Source organism: Sinocyclocheilus grahami, unplaced genomic scaffold, assembly GCF_001515645.1.
Source record: "Sinocyclocheilus grahami isolate Dianchi unplaced genomic scaffold, SAMN03320097.WGS_v1.1 scaffold221.1, whole genome shotgun sequence".
NCBI classification, from domain to species: Eukaryota; Metazoa; Chordata; class Actinopteri; order Cypriniformes; family Cyprinidae; genus Sinocyclocheilus; species Sinocyclocheilus grahami.
This window is the reverse complement of record NW_015505400.1, coordinates 584,812-603,721: the sequence shown is the minus strand read 5'-3', so window position 1 is coordinate 603,721 and position 18,910 is coordinate 584,812. Positions and strand designations below refer to the sequence as shown.

General features: G+C 36.0%; 1 protein-coding gene across 1 annotated transcript in view; it reads left to right on the top strand.

Annotated features, from left to right (window-relative positions):
* pcdh15b (protocadherin-related 15b) overlaps positions 1-18,910 on the top strand; it is a 187,163-nt gene that overhangs the window by 154,093 nt on the left and 14,160 nt on the right. The window contains exons 23-25 of the mRNA XM_016287345.1: positions 7,340-7,449; positions 10,527-10,667; positions 14,770-14,897. Of these exons, the coding sequence (XP_016142831.1) occupies positions 7,340-7,449; positions 10,527-10,667; positions 14,770-14,897 (379 nt within the window). The remainder of the gene's footprint in view (positions 1-7,339; positions 7,450-10,526; positions 10,668-14,769; positions 14,898-18,910) is intronic.

Genomic DNA, 18,910 nt, shown 5'->3' with positions numbered 1-18,910 from the left:
TCCATAAAATGCGTTGCACAAATTCGAACATCTGGGTTGTGCTGTTCTGTTGTAAATAAATCTTAACCAATGATTCCTAATTGCATCTACTTCCGGAAGGCCAAATAAAGTGCTTTTGCTTTCTCACTGAAATACACAGCGTCTCCCTGTCATGGCTGCATCAACACGGCTGCTGTTCCTGAAACCACGCCTTCTTTCTTTGCGTGCACATTTGGGCGGCATTATGCTAATATTTCCACATAGTGACCTAGATATTTGGGGCATGTTAGAACGAGCCAATTTAGGTAGGCGTGGCTGAGTCTTAACTTTTATAAAGAATATCTCTTTGGATTTGAGACTTTAGTCTTTGCAACTTTACAGATCTTCTTTATGCACCAAGAGCTTGTAACACTCCAAAGAGAAAGGACATCTTGAAATCGCATCATATGACCTCTTTAACTGTTTACATGTGCAGCAGCATGAGTGCTGAAAAGAACCTGTCAGTCAGACAGTGGGTGCCAAATTGTGTTGAATCTCAGTACTACACTGCTATTTTTATTTATTTATTTGTTTGTTTATTTATTTATTTAACTTTCGTATTAATCTTTACCAAATTATCCGCCACTTTTGCCGTCCCTAATCCGTATTTAGGCTCACTGAGGGTGTCTAGATCTCCTTAGTGAAGTATTAAACTCTGGGGGAAGATAGATTTGCCCTTTGTAAACCCATCCAGGAGCAAACAAACCCATTTGTTGTACACTGGCTGTGCATATAATGCACTGCTATCTCAGTATTCATGTATTCTGCCTGAGTGAAAGTTGTTTTTGAATGAAGGAAGACGAGCATGCCTCCCTACCCTAAGTACAGCTGAAGGAAATTTGCCCTTTACCTCTTGTTTGGAAAAGACAGACACAGTATGCTACACGGCTTCCAAACTCACTGATCGCAAATAGTTTGAAAAGGTCAACGGCTAATCCGCAGGCGGAACCTTTGAAAGCGGTGGCAAGGTTCTTTCATTTAAAGAGGGGCTGGTAGTTTTGCAGTGTCATGATGCCGGCTTGTTTTTGTCCTGTGTTAAGTGCTGATTTTTGGCTCTAGAGGGTCACGCTGAGCAGGATGCCTGAAGCAGGGTGCAGTACAGTGATGGTGATGATGTTCAGTGGTGAGTCAAAAGACTGGGTAGGGTTAGAAAAGAGAGGATGAAAAAGGAAGATTGAATAAAGAGACTAAACCTTTGAAGATGGTGCAAAAAAGTATAAATAAATAAAATTGTATTTACATGTGTTGATGTATTACTCTTGAAACAGAAGGTTGGGCAGCAGGGCTTTTGGCTTGTTGGCTTTAACAGGTAGCTTCTACTAGTATATTATGTTTTTAATAGTAGAATATCAGTAAACTTGCAGTTTTAAAGGCTGCAAGAGACTGCTGGGGTCTACAGAAAAAAATGTGTGTGTGTGTGTATATATATATATATTGTTATTATTATAATCATCAACAACAAAAGCTATAAGTTTAAATTTACAGAATTTGACATTTATTATTGCTTTAGAAAATAAAAAAGTTGTATTACTTTCTATCATTATTAATCATAATATAATAATATTAATAATAATAATAATTATTATTATTATATTTTTTTTAATCAACAACAACCATAATAATATGTTTACGATTACAGAATTTGACATCTATTATTGTTTTATTCAGAAAACTAGAAGGCATAGTTCAATCATAGTTTTTTTGTTTGTTTGGTTGGTTGGTTAGTAGTTTAAATAAATATATAGCTCCCTTTATATTTTAGGATTGGGATTGTTTGAATGGCTGTAAAATCTGGGAGTCTGTGGCATCAAAAAGTGAAAAGTGAAAAGTAGCACAAGCATATAGATATTAGCTTCAAAGCTACCAGACATGGGCTAGAAGCCACAAAACACTTAATGGAGTCGTTCATGTTGTTATGAAATGATATGAAAGAATCCATTATTGTTTCTCAATCAAAAACTGCACATTTTTCCTGATACACAACACTCAAAAGGGACAGATTTGCTGTTTATGCATAAGCCACATTGCTTTAGGGATGTTCTGGTTAAACTTCTAAATTGATATAATCAGAAGCCGATACATTCTCTTATTGTAGGCCAAAACAAAATGCCTGGAGAAACCAGAGGCTTTTCAAATAAAACTGTAGCCATGCCATATATGTAAACAAGGATATTTCTGTTCAGAATATGGTATACTGTATTCCAAAATGTCATGCAATTAAGATCAGATCCATTTGTGTTGCCAGAGCTCGTATGTTTAAGAATTCAGTACAGAGATTTTAAAGATGTTGGCTCTGAATCATAAAAAACCCTTTTACCTTCTAAATGAATTTGTATTCAAGCAGATTGATAAAGATACTCTGAATAACAAGTGCCTTGTGTTTTATTAAATAGCAGGATTACCGATAGCTGTTATGTACTGCCTTTGGCGGCCTGTGGTTTTTACGCATTTTATAAAGACCAAGATCAAAGAACTTGATACAGGGCTTAGACTTCGACCATTTCCAGCATCTCACGTCATCAAAGTAAAACAGCAAATCTATACATGAAAAAGCCTATGATCTGTTACGAGTAACACAATCGTTATGTCTCAATGGGAAGAGGCCAAAGGTTTTGAATTGCTATTTTGATATTGCATCTTAATCTAACAAACTGAAATGCTAACATGAAACAAACAGAAACGTAGTTAGTAGAAAAGCTGCCCCATGGCCCATTCTCAGTTTTTGGATTAAACACGGTTCAGTCCCAATTGAATGCCATAGGCACAAAAAAGCAGTGGAGGTTGCGGGGATGCGTTTGCCGGCTCAGTGGACCTCATTAGTGTCGAACACTTGAGTATGTGCTTGTGTGGAGCGACCATTAGAGCGCTGTCAGAACAGAGAGCGTACAAGAGCGTTTTTTTTCTCACTCTATTATCTGCAAGCACAGCACACCGTGCACGAAGCAATAAGTTGACGCCATACAGGAAGAACATGTCGATGTGTATATGCAGGGATTTTATGGAAGGTACTCTGCCATCTTTCTGAATAACAAAAGCTTGTGTATCTTCCACGAAGCAGCCCAGGGGAGACAAATCGCCCTGTAAGCCTGTGTACAACCAACTCTAAGTACTCCAAACCCAGCATGAAGGTTGCCTTGTCACCAGGCCGAGCATGAGCATCACAGTGTATGAAAAGAAAACCACTGAACAACCAATTCTGTGACAGGATTATTAGCTTTTGTATTCAAAGTGTCCTTGAGGGGTTTTTGTCCGTGTTGTTGGATCCGATAGGATAAAACACTTGCTGTTCTGAGCTTTCACCTCATTCTTTATATGCTATTGGTTTTGAAAGGCAGCAGACTTGCGGTTTGAGGACAGTGAGCTTTGAGAGACATTCTTCAGTTTGTCTGTCTACTTTTGATTGTTAATTTTTGACTTACAGAGGTACAGTGGGGAAAAAAAGTATTTAGTCAGCCACCAATTGTGCAAGTTCTCCCACTTAAAAAGATGAGAGAGGCCTGTAATTTTCATCATAGGTATACCTCAACTATGAGAGACAAAATGAGATATGACAGCGGAAGTTTGTTCTCATCACACTCTTAAAAATAAAGGTGCTTCACGATGCCATTGAAGAACCTTTTTGTCTAAATGGTTCCATAAAGAACCTTCAACATCTGAAGAACCTTTCTGTTTCACAAAAGGTTCTTTGGGGCGAAAAAATGTTCTTCAGATTATAAAAAGGTAAGAAAGAGTTGGTTCTTTAAAGAACCTTTGACTGAATGGTTCTTTGTGGAACTAAAAATGGTTCTTCTATAGCATTGCTTGAAGAACCTTTTGAAGCACCTTTATTTTTAAGAGTGCAGTACAGAAAGTCAAATTTACAAAACGTATGTCCTCGTAAGGCTGAATACATCTGAAATTCACTTGTAACTGCTAGTAAATTTCACAATTAATTACAAACAAATGGCAAGGAGCATGTCATATTGTACATCAAATTTTAAAGTAGAAATACTAAAATAGTATATTAATTTGTATTTTTTTAATTATTATTTTACAGTGTAAGCTGTGAGCCAGCTAAATTATTCCAGTTCAGTTATACACTGCTACATTTTCCCACAATAGGCAGGTATATTTGACAAATGTGTAGGCTAACTCTTAATCATTCCTCAGTAATTCACTAACGTGCCTTTCTGGAGCTAATAACATCCAAAATCTAATTTATGCTGCTTTAATAACTAATATTGGAATAAAACAAAAGGCAGGCAGGAATTTACTAATTACATTCACCAGAGGCCTTTTAGATGGCACACATACAAAATTGGTAATTAAGGAATATTAACAACAATATTGACATGAAAAAGAGTTTTAAAAACCTTCACTGCCTTTGGCTGGTTAACTTTTGTAGCTTTAATAAGCTATTTAAAAACAAATATCAACATTAAGTTCAACAAGGCTGCATTTATGTGGAACGGAAATATTGAGAAATATTAATACAATTTAAAATAGCTTGTTTGCTCTTTTAATATATTTTAAAATGCATTTTTCCTGTGATGACCAAGCTGAAGTTACAGCATCGTTACTCCAGTCTTCAGTGTCATATGATCCTTTAGAATCATTCTAATATGCTGACTTGATGATTCTAATATGCTCAAGAAATGAAAACAGTTTTTGCTGTTTAATACTTTTGTGGTGACTGTGATACTGTCACGGCTGTGCCGGAGGGAATAAGCTGAAGCGTTACACAGTCTTTTAATGAGCAATCACAGAGGTAAATCCACAACAGGATCGAGGAATGACACAAGAACATAACCAGTAGACCCGACAAACACTAACTGAACGGACTGGGGCATATAAACACAGGATAACGAGGGACTAATCGAGGGGACTAAGGAGACACACCTGGAATCAAATGAACACAATCAACAAGAAGGAGAAACTGGGTCAAGGGGAGCAAAACGCTAGCTGTGTCTCATTTAGAAGGCTGCACCCTCCGGAGGTCGAATCCTCTGGAGGTCGCATCCTCTGTAGTATGCATATATGAAGTGTCCTCAACCTAGAATTAAACGAGACGGCCTTCGTAGGACAGGCGGAGAAGGAAACAGGAAGTATCACGTTGCTATGCCAACACATTTAGAGCATCGTTGCGCTCTCACACTACTTAAATGAAGGAAAATTATTTCTAAATTTGGAAAGTAATTTGAAAAATTTTTTATTTTGTTCAATGTTTGAGGAGCTGCAGCATACATACAGCAGACATCTATTAGAGAAAAAAAGGAGGAGGATATTAAAAACAAAGTTTATCCGTTTTTACCGAGGCGAATTAAGGTAAGTTGTAAACACCACATCTGCGCTTGTGTGTACGTTACATCTGCCGGCGCCGGCATTTTTCAAATTAACAACGGTTGTTCACGGCGACGCAAAGAATTGTGGGTTATCTGTAGCAGCGAAGGATACACCTCATGCATCCTCCGAATTCCTGTGAAAGAAGGTCGCATTCGAAGGTCGCATTCGGAGTGTCCTACTTGCTTTTCTGAAATGAGACAGCCTCGATGACGTATGCAGCCTTCGAATGCGACCTCCGGAGGGTGCAGCCTTCTAAATGAGACACAGCTACTGTGTGTGTCCATGGGCGTGACAGATACATTTTATTCAGGATTTTTTGTTGAAAGGTCTTTAATGTCACTTTTGATCAATTTGATGTATGCTTGCTGAATAAAAGTGTTAATTTATAAAAAAAAAAATTACTAATCCCAAGCTAGCACTGCCCATTTGTGATAAAATGACATGAAATTAATGTTAATAGCAGATGGAAACAGGATAAAATGATTATTTGTCAATAGTCCAAATTGTGCTCTTCACACCCATTGGCTCCAAAATATGATTTGAATGCTAATGTATGTTGTGCTTGGAAAGCGACAGCTGATTTCGAGCATATGTTTCATTATGGATCAGTTTTGCTTTTGGGTTTATCTGAGGTAAAGATTTGCTCACTCCCACGCTCGCTTTCCATTTAGCAACTGTGTAGGATGCCCAATTAACACTGTGATTCGGTTAACCTCTTGATTGAATAAATTCCTGTGAATATTTTGTCTTTGTAATTATAAACCAGAATCGTTTACATTAATTGAGTTTGTTTTATAAAATCAAACAGGTAAGTTGTCCTCCTGGTTTCAGAATGTGATATAATCATGCTGCCTTTCCATTGATTCTCTGTCAGACCTATATGTGTACATTTTATTCGGTTTGATAGTGCTGAATAGCCCACTGTGCATTTATATCAGCGTTTAGATTGTAATCTAATTCATTTATATGCAGTTTTGCAGTTCCAGCAGTTTTTGTAATGCACGGTTTTGAATGCCCATTTCCCAGCCTCTCTTACCCTCAGGCTTTTCTACTGTATCTTTAAACATTGCCTGTAGCTCAAATAGTAAAGCGTTAGCAATGCCAAGTTCATGGTTTTGATTCCCAGGAAATGCTAAAAAAAGAAAAGAAAAAAAGATGCATATACAGAAATTACAGAGTTTAAACAGCAGTTTGAATGTACTCATACAAAAAAAAAAAAGATTCACACAATTTACTAATATACTTTGTATTTATACCAAGGAGCAAAAGTGTAGCGTTTAGATTGTCAATCAATTCGTGTATATGCAGTTTTGCAGTTCCAGCAGTTCTTGTAATGCAAGCCACAGTTTTGAATGGCCATTTTCCAGTCTCTCTTACCTTAGGATTTTCAACTGTACCATTTTTTAATTCACACAATTCACTAATACAATTTGAATAGATACAAGTTTGGGGTCAGTAAGATTTTTTAATGTTTCTTATGCTCACCAAGGCTGCATTTATTTGATTAAAAAAGTACAGTAAAAACAGTAATATTGTGAAATATTAATGCAATTTAAAATACCTGTTTTCTGTTTTTAATATATTTTAAAACATTATGCATGTAATGGCAAAGCTGGATTTTCAGCAGTTATTATTCCAGTCTTCAGAGTCCTTCAGAAATCAATTTAATATGCTGATTTTCTGGTCAAGAAACATTTCTTATTATTATCAGTGTTAAAAAAACAGTTGTTCTGCTTAGTATATTTGTGAATGATTTGAAATAGAAATCTTTTGTAGCATTGTAAAAGTCCTTACTGTCACTTTTGATCAGTAAAATGGAACTGTACTGAATATTATATTTTCGTTTTTGGCAAATTTTACTTTTGCTCCATTTTACTTGTACATGCCCAGTAAAGTTCTAACGCAGTGATGCATATTTGCAGTGTGACCCAGCAGAACCACCGTTTTATTGTGTGTGATTTGTGATTCATCATTAATGCAGTGCACTGTGTATGTGCAGGTTCTCTCCGGTCAGCGAAAATGCCCCCGTGGGAATGGTCACAGGAGTCATCTTGGCGGCTGCCATAAACCAGACCATCGTCTACTCCATCATCGAAGGAAATGAAGGCGGTGAGCACTAACCAGATTTGCATAATTTATTTAGTGAATAAGGTGCTAAAACCATGCAGAAGGTGCATGCAATTAAACGTCACTGGCAGTTCTCATGCATACAGTACAAGCGTATACTTCAACCAGACTATGGTTTATTCTCTCCTCAGAAACCTCAGTGAAAAAAAGACAAGATTGCGGGAAATGTCACACTGGTCTTTTATGAGCTGGAAATTATTGTATTGTAATAAATTATAGTTTGTAAGACATCAAGCACTGGATAATGACAGCCCGCAGACTCCTAGATGGTGTTTTTTAGGAGGGTGTCAGCTGCAAGTTATCAAAAGCTCAGTGAAAGAGAAGGTTTTGTTTGACGGAGTGCACTTCCTGTTGCCGTGTGTCATCAGAGAGCAAGCGAGAGCAGGAAGAGGGAGGTGTGCGTGATTAAATCCTCTCTGTTCAAAATGTGTTCAGCTGAAATCACATTTGAATACATCTGGCGCTGGTTTAAAGTGATGGGGAAATCGTTTCGGTACATTCTCATTAGACAGAATCAAGAAGCGTAGATAGGTAATCAAAGGGCTGTTTTCATTAGCGCAAACTAGAAAAAGCCAGGAAGAATAAGGTAATCATTCCACCCTTCAAACCGCCAAGATCCAAGGCGTTTAATGTGATGGCATCACCCTAGATCAGAGCTAATCCTTTATGAATGTTAATGAGACTCAAGAGGTGGGTAGTGCACTCCGGACCTGAAATCCCAATATAGATAAATGCATTAACAATACGCTACATGGAAGCGGGGAAAGGGTGAGTTGGAAGACCTGGACTTAGCCGGGCCAAGAATTACTGATTGAGTAATGTCATATTATAAAGGTATAATTGACAATATAGTGTTTTGTAGTTTTTTTTTTCCTGTAAATGCAATGGGAAAAATTGTTTATATAGTGAAGAACCATGGTAATCCCTATTTTGGATAATCCAGTGAATAAAATCCAGTGAAGGCTTTAAAAATGATGGCTACTTCATCTCATCCCTTGTGAAAAAGTAATGTAGTAGTAAAAAAGTAATGCGCTTAACTGTATTGCATGTGTACTTCTTAGAATATTTTTTAAAAACTGTATTTGCAGGTAATAAAATATTAATTAAATAAAAGGCCACTTAAGTGTACTTAAAGTACACTTCAATGACTATAGCCTTGTCCAAATCGGTAGTGCACTCCGGACCTGAAATCCCAATATAGATAAATGCATTAACAATACGCTACATGGAAGCGGGGAAAGGGTGAGTTGTAAGACCTGGACTTAGCCGGGCCAAGAATTACTGATTGAGTAATGTCATATTATAAAGGTATAATTGACAATATAGTGTTTTGTAGTTTTTTTTTTCCTGTAAATGCAATGGGAAAAATTGTTTATATAGTGAAGAACCATGGTAATCCCTATTTTGGATAATCCAGTGAATAAAATCCAGTGAAGGCTTTAAAAATGATGGCTACTTCATCTCATCCCTTGTGAAAAAGTAATGTAGTAGTAAAAAAGTAATGCGCTTAACTGTATTGCATGTGTACTTCTTAGAATATTTTTTAAAAACTGTATTTGCAGGTAATAAAATATTAATTAAATAAAAGGCCACTTAAGTGTACTTAAAGTACACTTCAATGACTATAGCCTTGTCCAAATACCCACACTTGCGGTCTTTGCACTTGACCACTTGACTACTTATATGACGTATTTCCTGTATTTGGCCCAAGTGTTCAAGTGAGGATGAAGACCACAAGTGGGTGTCGAACTTTCCATTACCTGATGGGACACACTTGTAGTGTTGTAAAAATGCAAGTGTTTGCATAGTTTTATTTTAATTTTAATTTAAAGTACTTTGCATTTAAAATAAACTTCTAAATGTCTGTTCAGTAGTCCCTATAACATGACAATTTTAATTTGTGGTGATTCTAATTAAGTGATAAAAAGCAGTTGCAAAAATTTTACAAAATAAATATCACTACTCTTTGCACCAATAAAACGTAAAAACACTGTTTTTCTACCAAATTATATGTAATATCTAGTTATTATATTAATATTGAACTTGCATTGGAAAGGTTTCCGTGACCTCTCGCGAGATCTCGGCAAAAAGTCTCACGATTTATTTCCAGAACATGATGCATGATGGGATACACTAAGCCTCGAATAGCGCTCCAGAGCGGTATTCGAGATAGTGTGGGTTTAGTGTGCTTTAAGGGCACTGAGCTTTGCCGTTTTTAAGACCTGGGACAGTCTTGCGCACACTCTCTCAAGTGGCCAAGACTGCAAGTGTGGGTATTTGGACAAGGGGAATATGTTTCTTAACACACTTAAGTATACTTTTAAAAAAGTGCATTTTGTAATAATGTCAAAATAAAAGCTTAAATAAAAAATACACGTTTTTTTTGTGTTGACTATCGCGCTAAAGCACATGTAAAGTACTTTTAACTGTAGTGTTTGTTATTACATTTAGTTAATACAAATGAAAAACAAAAGCAAATTAATATGTTTTAAATGTACAAAATTGTGACTTCATCATTACAAATGTGTAATTTGTAAAATACAAAAGTATATTTTAGTTTATTATAAATGCTTGCCAGTACATTCAGCAGTACACTTTTACCATGTTTCAAAAGCAATAGAATTATGAAATTACATTTAGAGATGTACTTAAGTCCTACTAAAGTGGGTCTAAAAATCACTCTTAAGTTCAACTAATTGCATTTAAGACAAATGTAAACTCTAATACATGTTTAAATTAATTGTAAATAACATACAATTCAGCATCCAAAAACATTCAATTCAATTTACACTCAAGTATGTTATTTTAAGTATATTATTTCTGTAATATGTACTCTTTTTTTAAAAGTATGCTAACGTGTACTTTTTTCCACAAGGGATTTGATTATTATTATTTATGTATTTATTAAATTTTTTGGAAATTTACAGACACATAAGTCTGACACTATATAATACATATCTAAGATCACAATGCATAATTCCCGACTGTGTGTTTCTGAGTGTGAAGCAGTTGTAAAATAGCAATTAAACACACCCGCTGTCTTTCTACTGTTGCGACAGGTGAATTCATTGTGAACAACATCACTGGAGTTATCAGCACTGCCAAGCCGCTGGACTACGAGAGCAACAGCAGTTACGTCATCCGCGTGGAAGCAGACTCCATGAGGGTGGCGTCGTCCAACCTACGAGCCCCATCCAAAAGTGAGGCTTCCTTTAATGCCCATTCACATCATGGACGATATCTATAAAGTTTCAATAATTGTCTGATTCTTAGAGAAGTAAACGCTATAACGTTAGTTGTTCTCCCGAGCAGAGAAGCAATATCAATGGAATCACGTTCAGAACTTTTTTTTTTTTTCAGCAGATGAATGATTAATTATTGACAGAGTAAAAGAGTAAAGAGTACAAGCATTTAAAGTGTTTTTTTTGCATTTAAAGCATAAACAGAACTTTATCATCTGTTGGTGCGGACGCTAATATAGTTATAGTTATCTTCACATTTATCGTTCTTGGTGTGAACTGGCCTTTACCCCTTTTTTTTACCCTTTTTACGGATTTAAAGATTTTACGGATTCTAGACTTGGTTTCTGAACACATCAGTCAAATTATCCAAAATAAAGAGCATTCTGTATGGGTCTGCTTTTGAATCTCAGAGAGTTTTTGCTTTTTCATTTTATTTTGGAGTGAATAAAACACCTCCTTTCCAGCATGCCAGAGCAGAGCATCTCAATGTAATAAAAATATAATCATAAATGACTTCCTGTCATCTTGTGTTCCGTTGGCATGGGGGGCTGGGCGGCTGCTTGTCCATCTTTTCCATGTGGAGTTGATTATGGAAAATCATTATTTGAGAAAAGCATTCATGATTAACCAGATTAGACAGCTATGGATATTGATTTCTTTTTTTCTCATTTAATGTTCTAAGTACGCAAACCTGGTGATAAAATCCAAAAGATTAGTCGCGTCCAGTCAGTCTGTCAGTTTAGTGGTTTTAATTGATTGTTTAATGATGAGTTTTAATTAATTATATCTTGTTTTAAATAAGACCTCATGGTTCTCATGAATATCCAGATGGAGTAATCAGGGCTGCTGCTGGCCAAATGGGTGCCCTAAGCAGGATTTTATTATTTATACTATAGAGGTCAAAATAGAACTTTAATAAAATATAAAAGTAAATAAATAAACTGTATTATTTACAAATTACAATTGTAGCTCAGACAGTTACCTATGGCTATGACTTTATTAATACAGTTTTCTGATTGATTTTATAATCTCAAGTATTCCGAAATCACACAAAAGACAATTAAGCAGTTTTACTATGATAAAACCATGGTTCATTTTTGTAAGGGTTGTGATGGCCACATGTTTTTTGTTGAAGGAATTATAGAGGCTGTGTCATCTATAGCAAAAAGGTGTCCAAAAATGAAAGATTAAGTGGATATTTGAATTAAATGTTCTGTCAACAGCCTATTAAACAAGGATTTGATTGTCTGAAGTGTAGCAGCAGCAATTACACGGCCTTTGGCTAGCTTTGCAGGCATTTCTGATAACATGTAATCTACATAAATTGTTTATTTTGTATTAGCCTACATTATGTATTTTAACAGTGTTATTCGATGAAACCATATAATTATTAATTCACCAATCATTATTGCCTCATTGTTTTTTTATATAATGCATTTTAAGTCATTTTAAAAGCTATTGTTGGCTTAGGTTTTATAACCACAAAAAATGATGATCTTAATACTTCTTTGTAAATTATTATTTGAAGTAACAAAACCACGGTTAATTTGCGGTTACCATGGCTACAACAACAATGATTGTTGTTTTTATTCGTGTTAAAACCATGGCTAATTTTCGTAAGAGAACATGGAAACTCAGAGAGAATATTAGATGCGTTGGTGGTGGTGAAATGATTAACGACATTAAAACCAGTGCTTGAAGTGGGCCGGTACGCAGTATTCTATATTTTAGCCTTTAGAGTACCTGCACTTTTTTGTGCATACCGGCACTTCTGACATGTTGACAGAATATACTCAGAGTAAAAGCGTCAGGGTCTGGGTGATTATATGATCCCATATATGATTAGAAAGGACACTATATCATTATATATAGATCAGTGCGGTGGTCAGAGATTTAGCGATTCTGAATGGATTCGTATAGTAGTAAAGGCAGGCAATTTAGTGGTCTTTGGCGTCTCCCTGTGGTCCTGTTTGGTATCGCAGCTTGACTTGTGCTAATTTGTATTGAAAACTTTTATTTAATTATTGATTGATTGATTGATTGATTGATTGGGTGATTATATGATCCCATATATGATTAGAAAGGACACTATATCATTATATATAGATCAGTGCGGTGGTCAAGAGATTTAGCGATTCTGAATGGATTCGTATAGTAGTAAAGGCAGGCAATTTAGTGGTCTTTGGCGTCTCCCTGTGGTCCTGTTTGGTATCGCAGCTTGACTTGTGCTAATTTGTATTGAAAACTTTTATTTAATTATTGATTGATTGATTGATTGATTGATTGTGGCACTATACATACATTGTGAATTATTAAAAACTACTTATTTATTTAATATAAATAAATAATTAAATAAGTAAATAAGGGGGGGTGAGTACCGACACTTCTTTTTTTCCACTTCAAGCACTGATTAAAACACGTTATTAACGTCAACAGCCAAAAAAGTTTCACAGGATTATGAACGTGCCTGAAAGTGATGCACAGGCTTCGTTTTTTTTTCTCTCGGCACCGGATTGCTGATGTCTTTTCACGAGCATAGTTGTCCATCAATTATGATCATTTGCATTCAGCCGCAAACTTGAGGAGCAAGTGGAATGGCGCGTCACGTTTTTTTTTTTTTTTTTTTTTTTTTTTTTTTTTGAGCAACTGGGATGGTGGCCCCCTGGGAGTTGGTGCCATACGCAATCTGGGAGTAATCATAAAAATATGAGGATTGTGAATTGATTTTAAATTATAATTAAATTAATTACTGCGAAAAGTCTCCAAATTAAGAGAATTTAAGAACATTACATTAGTGTGGCAGACAAAAGCATTACAAAAAGTCAATATATTGTTTAAAAGACTATGTTTTCAGGAGGTTACTTGCTGGTTTTATTCACTGTTGTTGGTTTTCATTTCATGCAGTGGTCAGCGATCCTCTTGTGTCGTGTTATTCTGCTCTGTGCTGAGATGCTTCAGCGCTCCACTCGGAGTGACTGTGCAGAAATGGGCAGAAGGTTCTGGAAACCCCTTGGCATGAGCGCTGAAGTCTGTCGGATGATAAATCGTATCGTTGCTTTCATACTGCTGCAAAATATGACTCTGCCTTTTACTTTGAGAGGTGACAGATGATGGTCTTGAAGGACTCGATGAAGAAATGCTGTGCTCCATAAAGAAATGTACTTCAGCAGCTTAGATGTGCAAAACTGAGTTTGTAGGGCAGAGTTGTGGTGATCACCTGAGTTTGATTGTAATTGCTTTGAGGCATTTTCCATGAGAGCAGTACACGTGTTTTTGGTTTTGAGAAGTAGCATAAATACTGGCTAGCTTTAAACACATAAATCATTTTAAAACATTTCATGCTAGTTTGAATTACTTCTGAAATGTAAAATCATACAAAAATATAATTTGTATCATTTTGACATCTGTTGAATTGATATTTACTTCATTGTAGTTAAATGCTATGTTTTATTTAAGATATTTAAAAAATTGTAATTACTGTTGTGTTGGCTGCATTGTCAAGTCGGCATGAAATGGAAAGTCTCCCTGTTTTCTAAATGCATATAATTGATCTTACTGTGAATTATTCATTTGTGCATATGAAAAATAAATAAGTAAATAAGCTCATAATTTTGTATCAAAATGTCATCTTCTAGTGAAACAATATCATTCTCCAATCATCTGCAAGTCTGCTTAAACTTTGCCCCTTTCTTACAATCAGCTGCAAGCTCATATTCAGATCTGCATCAATCCAATCAAGACCCCTGCTCTGCAGTTTTTTTAATTTTTTTTCATAATTTGTTTTAGTCGTATGTACGTCACAATACAGAAGAAAATATCTGTCACTACTTCTACTACATCAAGAATTTTATCATTCAACTTGTTGTTGAATGTTGTTGTAAGGAATTTTATTTTTTTTATTGGATTTTATTCCGTTTTTTTTAATCAAAATGTTATTTTGATGTTTACTAAATGTCTGGAAACATACAAAATCCCCCCCAAAAACTGTATTCATATTTTAGATGCAGGTTTAAAATTGATATAACGTTCTTGTGTGATTTTATTTTTTTTCACCTCACAGGCAACACAGCAAAGGTCTTCATTGATGTGCAAGATGAGAACGACCATCCTCCTGAGTTCACTAAGCCCTTTTACCTCGGTGGGGTTGCAGAGGATGCCAAGACCTTCACCTCTGTTTTACAGGTCCAGGTAAAGTGTCTTCTCCCGCAGAATTGTAACTCTATCCATGAGGCTTCAGACAGCACTCGCACAGATAAGCCAAGGACTGTTTACTAACTGATGCATATTTCATCCGAATGGCAGGAGCAGGCTAAATCGCTACCAGTAATATGATTGGCTAGTTTTCCTGGCCTGGAAAAGTCATAGATAATTAATCAAATCTTAAAAGTCATAGGCATGTCTTTGGTGAATATGGGTTTTTATCAAATTTCGGTGGTTTGCTATTGCTCTTGCTTAGAGAAAAATGTGTTCGCAGACCTTAATGATGTTAGAATTGTTCCTGTGGCTCAGTGGTAGAGCAATGCAAAAGGCTGTGGGTTCGATTCCCAGGGAACACACATACTGGTAAAAAATGTATCACCTGAATGCACTGTAAGTCGCTTTCTGCTAAATGCATAAATTATTATCAATTAATAAATTATAGAATTGTGAACAAATCATTCTTTTGAATCAAACCGATTCCAAAATTGGCCTGAATGATTCAGTAGTGAATTGGTCTGAATCAGAATGATTTTTAAATGACTGGAATGGAAAAACCATGGGAATTCATCATCGAAAAAGTGGAAATGTTACATTTTGCTGGAGTGTATTATGCTAGTTTTCTTCTGTGCTGGTGGTTGAAGTGTGTTGGTTCCGGTGTCCGAGTGAGGAGGTGTTGTTCTCTGGTTGGTCAGATTGCTGGTCTCGGCTGAGGAGTTTTAATTCTACTCAGCTGGGGTCTGAAAGATTGGATCATCTTGAGACAGCTTGTAAAATGTCATGGCTGTGGGGGCCTGCTGATACAGATCTCACCACAACTGTCAAAAACGTGGACAAGGGCACCACATTCCCTGGAAAAGAAAATGAATCAGAGATCCACATAAATCAGCCAGGCTTTCTCAGATAGCACGGACTGTGTCCTTATCCAGCCGCAGTTCCTCGTTCTTGCTCTCTATTTTTTTTCTTCAGTTTTCTTTGTCTTTACTAGTACTTTTCATTCTAACAATGACTTTGTCTTTCTGTCTTCTCTGATTAACCATGTCTCTTACTCAAATCTGTTTTCAAACATTTATTCTAGCCTGAACACGTATATGAAAGTACATAAACAGACACTTCTGGCATCTCACGCTCGATTTTAAACATTGTTGCATGCGTTTATCCATTTCTGTGTGATTTATAATACACAGACTATAGCAGACATTTGCAAAAAATGTCATCTGTCACGGCAGAGAAAAAGTTTCATGAGTTTCACATTTATGGCTAACAACCTCAATAATTACTGGTAATCCGATTTAATAGCAGAGATTTGAAGGTAATTCTATCACCCCCTTGAGTACAGAAGTGCTAGGGATGTCAAAGGTAGCAGTAAAATATAAAGTTGATGCTAAAATGTAAGTAATGTAATGCCAGTACAGCATCAGTAATACTGAGTACTGATGCTATAGCTCCGCCCCCTTGGTTACTGTTGCTAAATCAAACAAGCTTTGCAGAACATAAACTAGAGATTTCATTGATCAATCAGCGCATTTTTCAATAAAATTTGCATGGACTTATGTGAATTGTGACATTGCAAGGCACTTTTTTCTGCCATTGTTTTTTCCCTAGTTAAAACAGTGTAAGTGAACAGAACAATTCCTAATGTTTCTACAATAGACCTGTCACTGTCTATTATGTCATTAATATTAATCAAACGACACTATTGCTATCCAGCTTCTGGCTGGATAACTTTTTAATAGGTTTTTCATTGTAGAGCATACAAAAAGCTAGACTGAAAGGAAAAAAAAAACTTTCTTATTCATTTTAATTACAAACCCCCTTTGCCAATAATTTAAAGGGATAGTTCACCTTCAGTTGCTGGTCCCCATTGACTTCCATAGTATGGGGGGAAAACATTATGCAAGTCAATGGGGGCCAGCAACTGAAGGTATTTACAGTGGTGTGAAAAGTTCCTGTTTTTTTAATTGTTTGCATATTTGTCACACTTTAAAGGTTCAGATCATCAAACAAAATTGAATATTACACAAAGATAACCTGAGTAAATATAAACTGCAGTTTTGAAATTATGATTTCATTTATTGAGGGAAAAAAAGCTGTCCAAACCTGCCTGGCACTATGTGAAAACCCCGAAATCTAATAACTGGTTGTGCCACCCTTTGCAGCAACAACTGCAATCAAGCGTTTGCGATAATTGGCAATGAGCCTTTCACAGGAATTTTGGCCCACTCTTCTTTGCAGAATTGTTTTCTTCCATTGTTCTGTCCTGATCTGCTAATTAGTTTATGCAATTTATCAGCCTTCTAAGAAAACATTACTTTTCTGATGTTCCTTGAGCTTAATCTGAGGGAGAAATGCGAAGAAAGAAAAGAGAAAGAGATTTCAATTTCACAGTTTCGACTCAAGGTCTGCGCTGTTATGCATTCTGTCGACGCTCAGCCTCACTAAATGATCAGTTCAAAGATGGACCTTTTGTTTGCATGAGTTTTTGTTTGTTTGTTTTTTCACCATGGACCCCCTGGTATTCCCTTAGATATTGCCAAAAATGTAATTGTTTTCATTTAGCATATATTTTCCTCAAGTAATAAAAAAATCATTAATAGAATCATAAAGGAACCAGAATCATTAAGTGGCATTCGAATCAGGGCAACTGGGAAGGGGCAATTCTAGTGTTGCAAGAAGGATAGAAATTACACACTTCACCTTTAAATACACAATCCTGAGCCAGTTTGAATAGATTGGTTAAAGTTTAAAGCAGTAATCTGTCCTGAGATGCAGTCCATCATGTGATTTTACAGCAGAGGCAACTTTGTTAGCTTATTTTAATTAGAAAAATACAGTAAGTTTTCTTGAAGAACATCCAAAGCTAATGCAAAAGAGACATTGATTTTTTTTTGTGGGATGAGGTGCTCCAGCAGTATTTAAACCCATAAATCAATCTCTCAGTAGCACTCAATATCTTAAACCTGCACTTGGCCTGTGAGTTAAAGAGGTAGGGGCATCTATTTAATGCCAACTAGGCCACTCTTAATATATAGAGCTGGAACGGTGAAACATAAATTTAGTATTTTCAGGAAAAATAATGCAAGTGCATGAATCCCTCAAAGTTGCTGCTACAAAAAAACACAGAAAACAAACACAGTGGTAATCCATATGTCTCCCGTTGATGAATCTATGACTTCTGAAGCAAACCAATGCAGTGAACCATTAGGTGTGTATGTGAGAAAATAACTAAATAATTTTAAGTAGTATACCAGTGAGGATATTTGAACTGAAGTTTAAATAAATACTTCAAATATAATATTTAATTCAACATTTAATTGTATCTTGTTTAAGGATGTTTAGATACTGGAGAACAAGAAAGATACAGGTTTTTTATTTTTATTTATGCATTATTATTATTATTATTATTATTATTTTGCCATATAACAGCACAAGTGTATATAAACAAATCTATAAGTTGCTGGTTGATATATGCATTTGTATTTCTTCATTTCTAATGTACGGTACACACGGATTTACCATTAAAGGGTTAGTTCACCCAAAAATGAAAATTAGGCTGCGTTTTACTCACCCCCGATGCATCCTAGGTGTATATGACTTTCTTCTTTCAGACGAATCCAGTCGGAGTTATATTAAAAATTATCTTTGATCTTTCCAGCTCTATCGTTGCACTCAGCGGGTGTTGCATTGCTTCTGTCCAAAAGACGTGAAATAAAAAGCACCGTTCCATAAAAAAAAGTGTCTCACACGGCTCCGGGGGGTGAACAAAGGCCTCCTGTAGCGAATCGATGCGTTTTTGTAAGAAAAATATCTATATTCAAAACGTAAACATCACTTGAATCTAGCTTGCGCTCACTGTTGTAAACGGAAGCAGTTCTGGGGGAATTACGTATGAGGTCAGCTTTGCGCATGCGCCGCTCAGAAGTGACGCACGTGGAGAGAACTAAACAAAACAACGGTCACTAATTAGAAGTACAAAACGAGGATTTGTAAAGAAGAATGTCGGA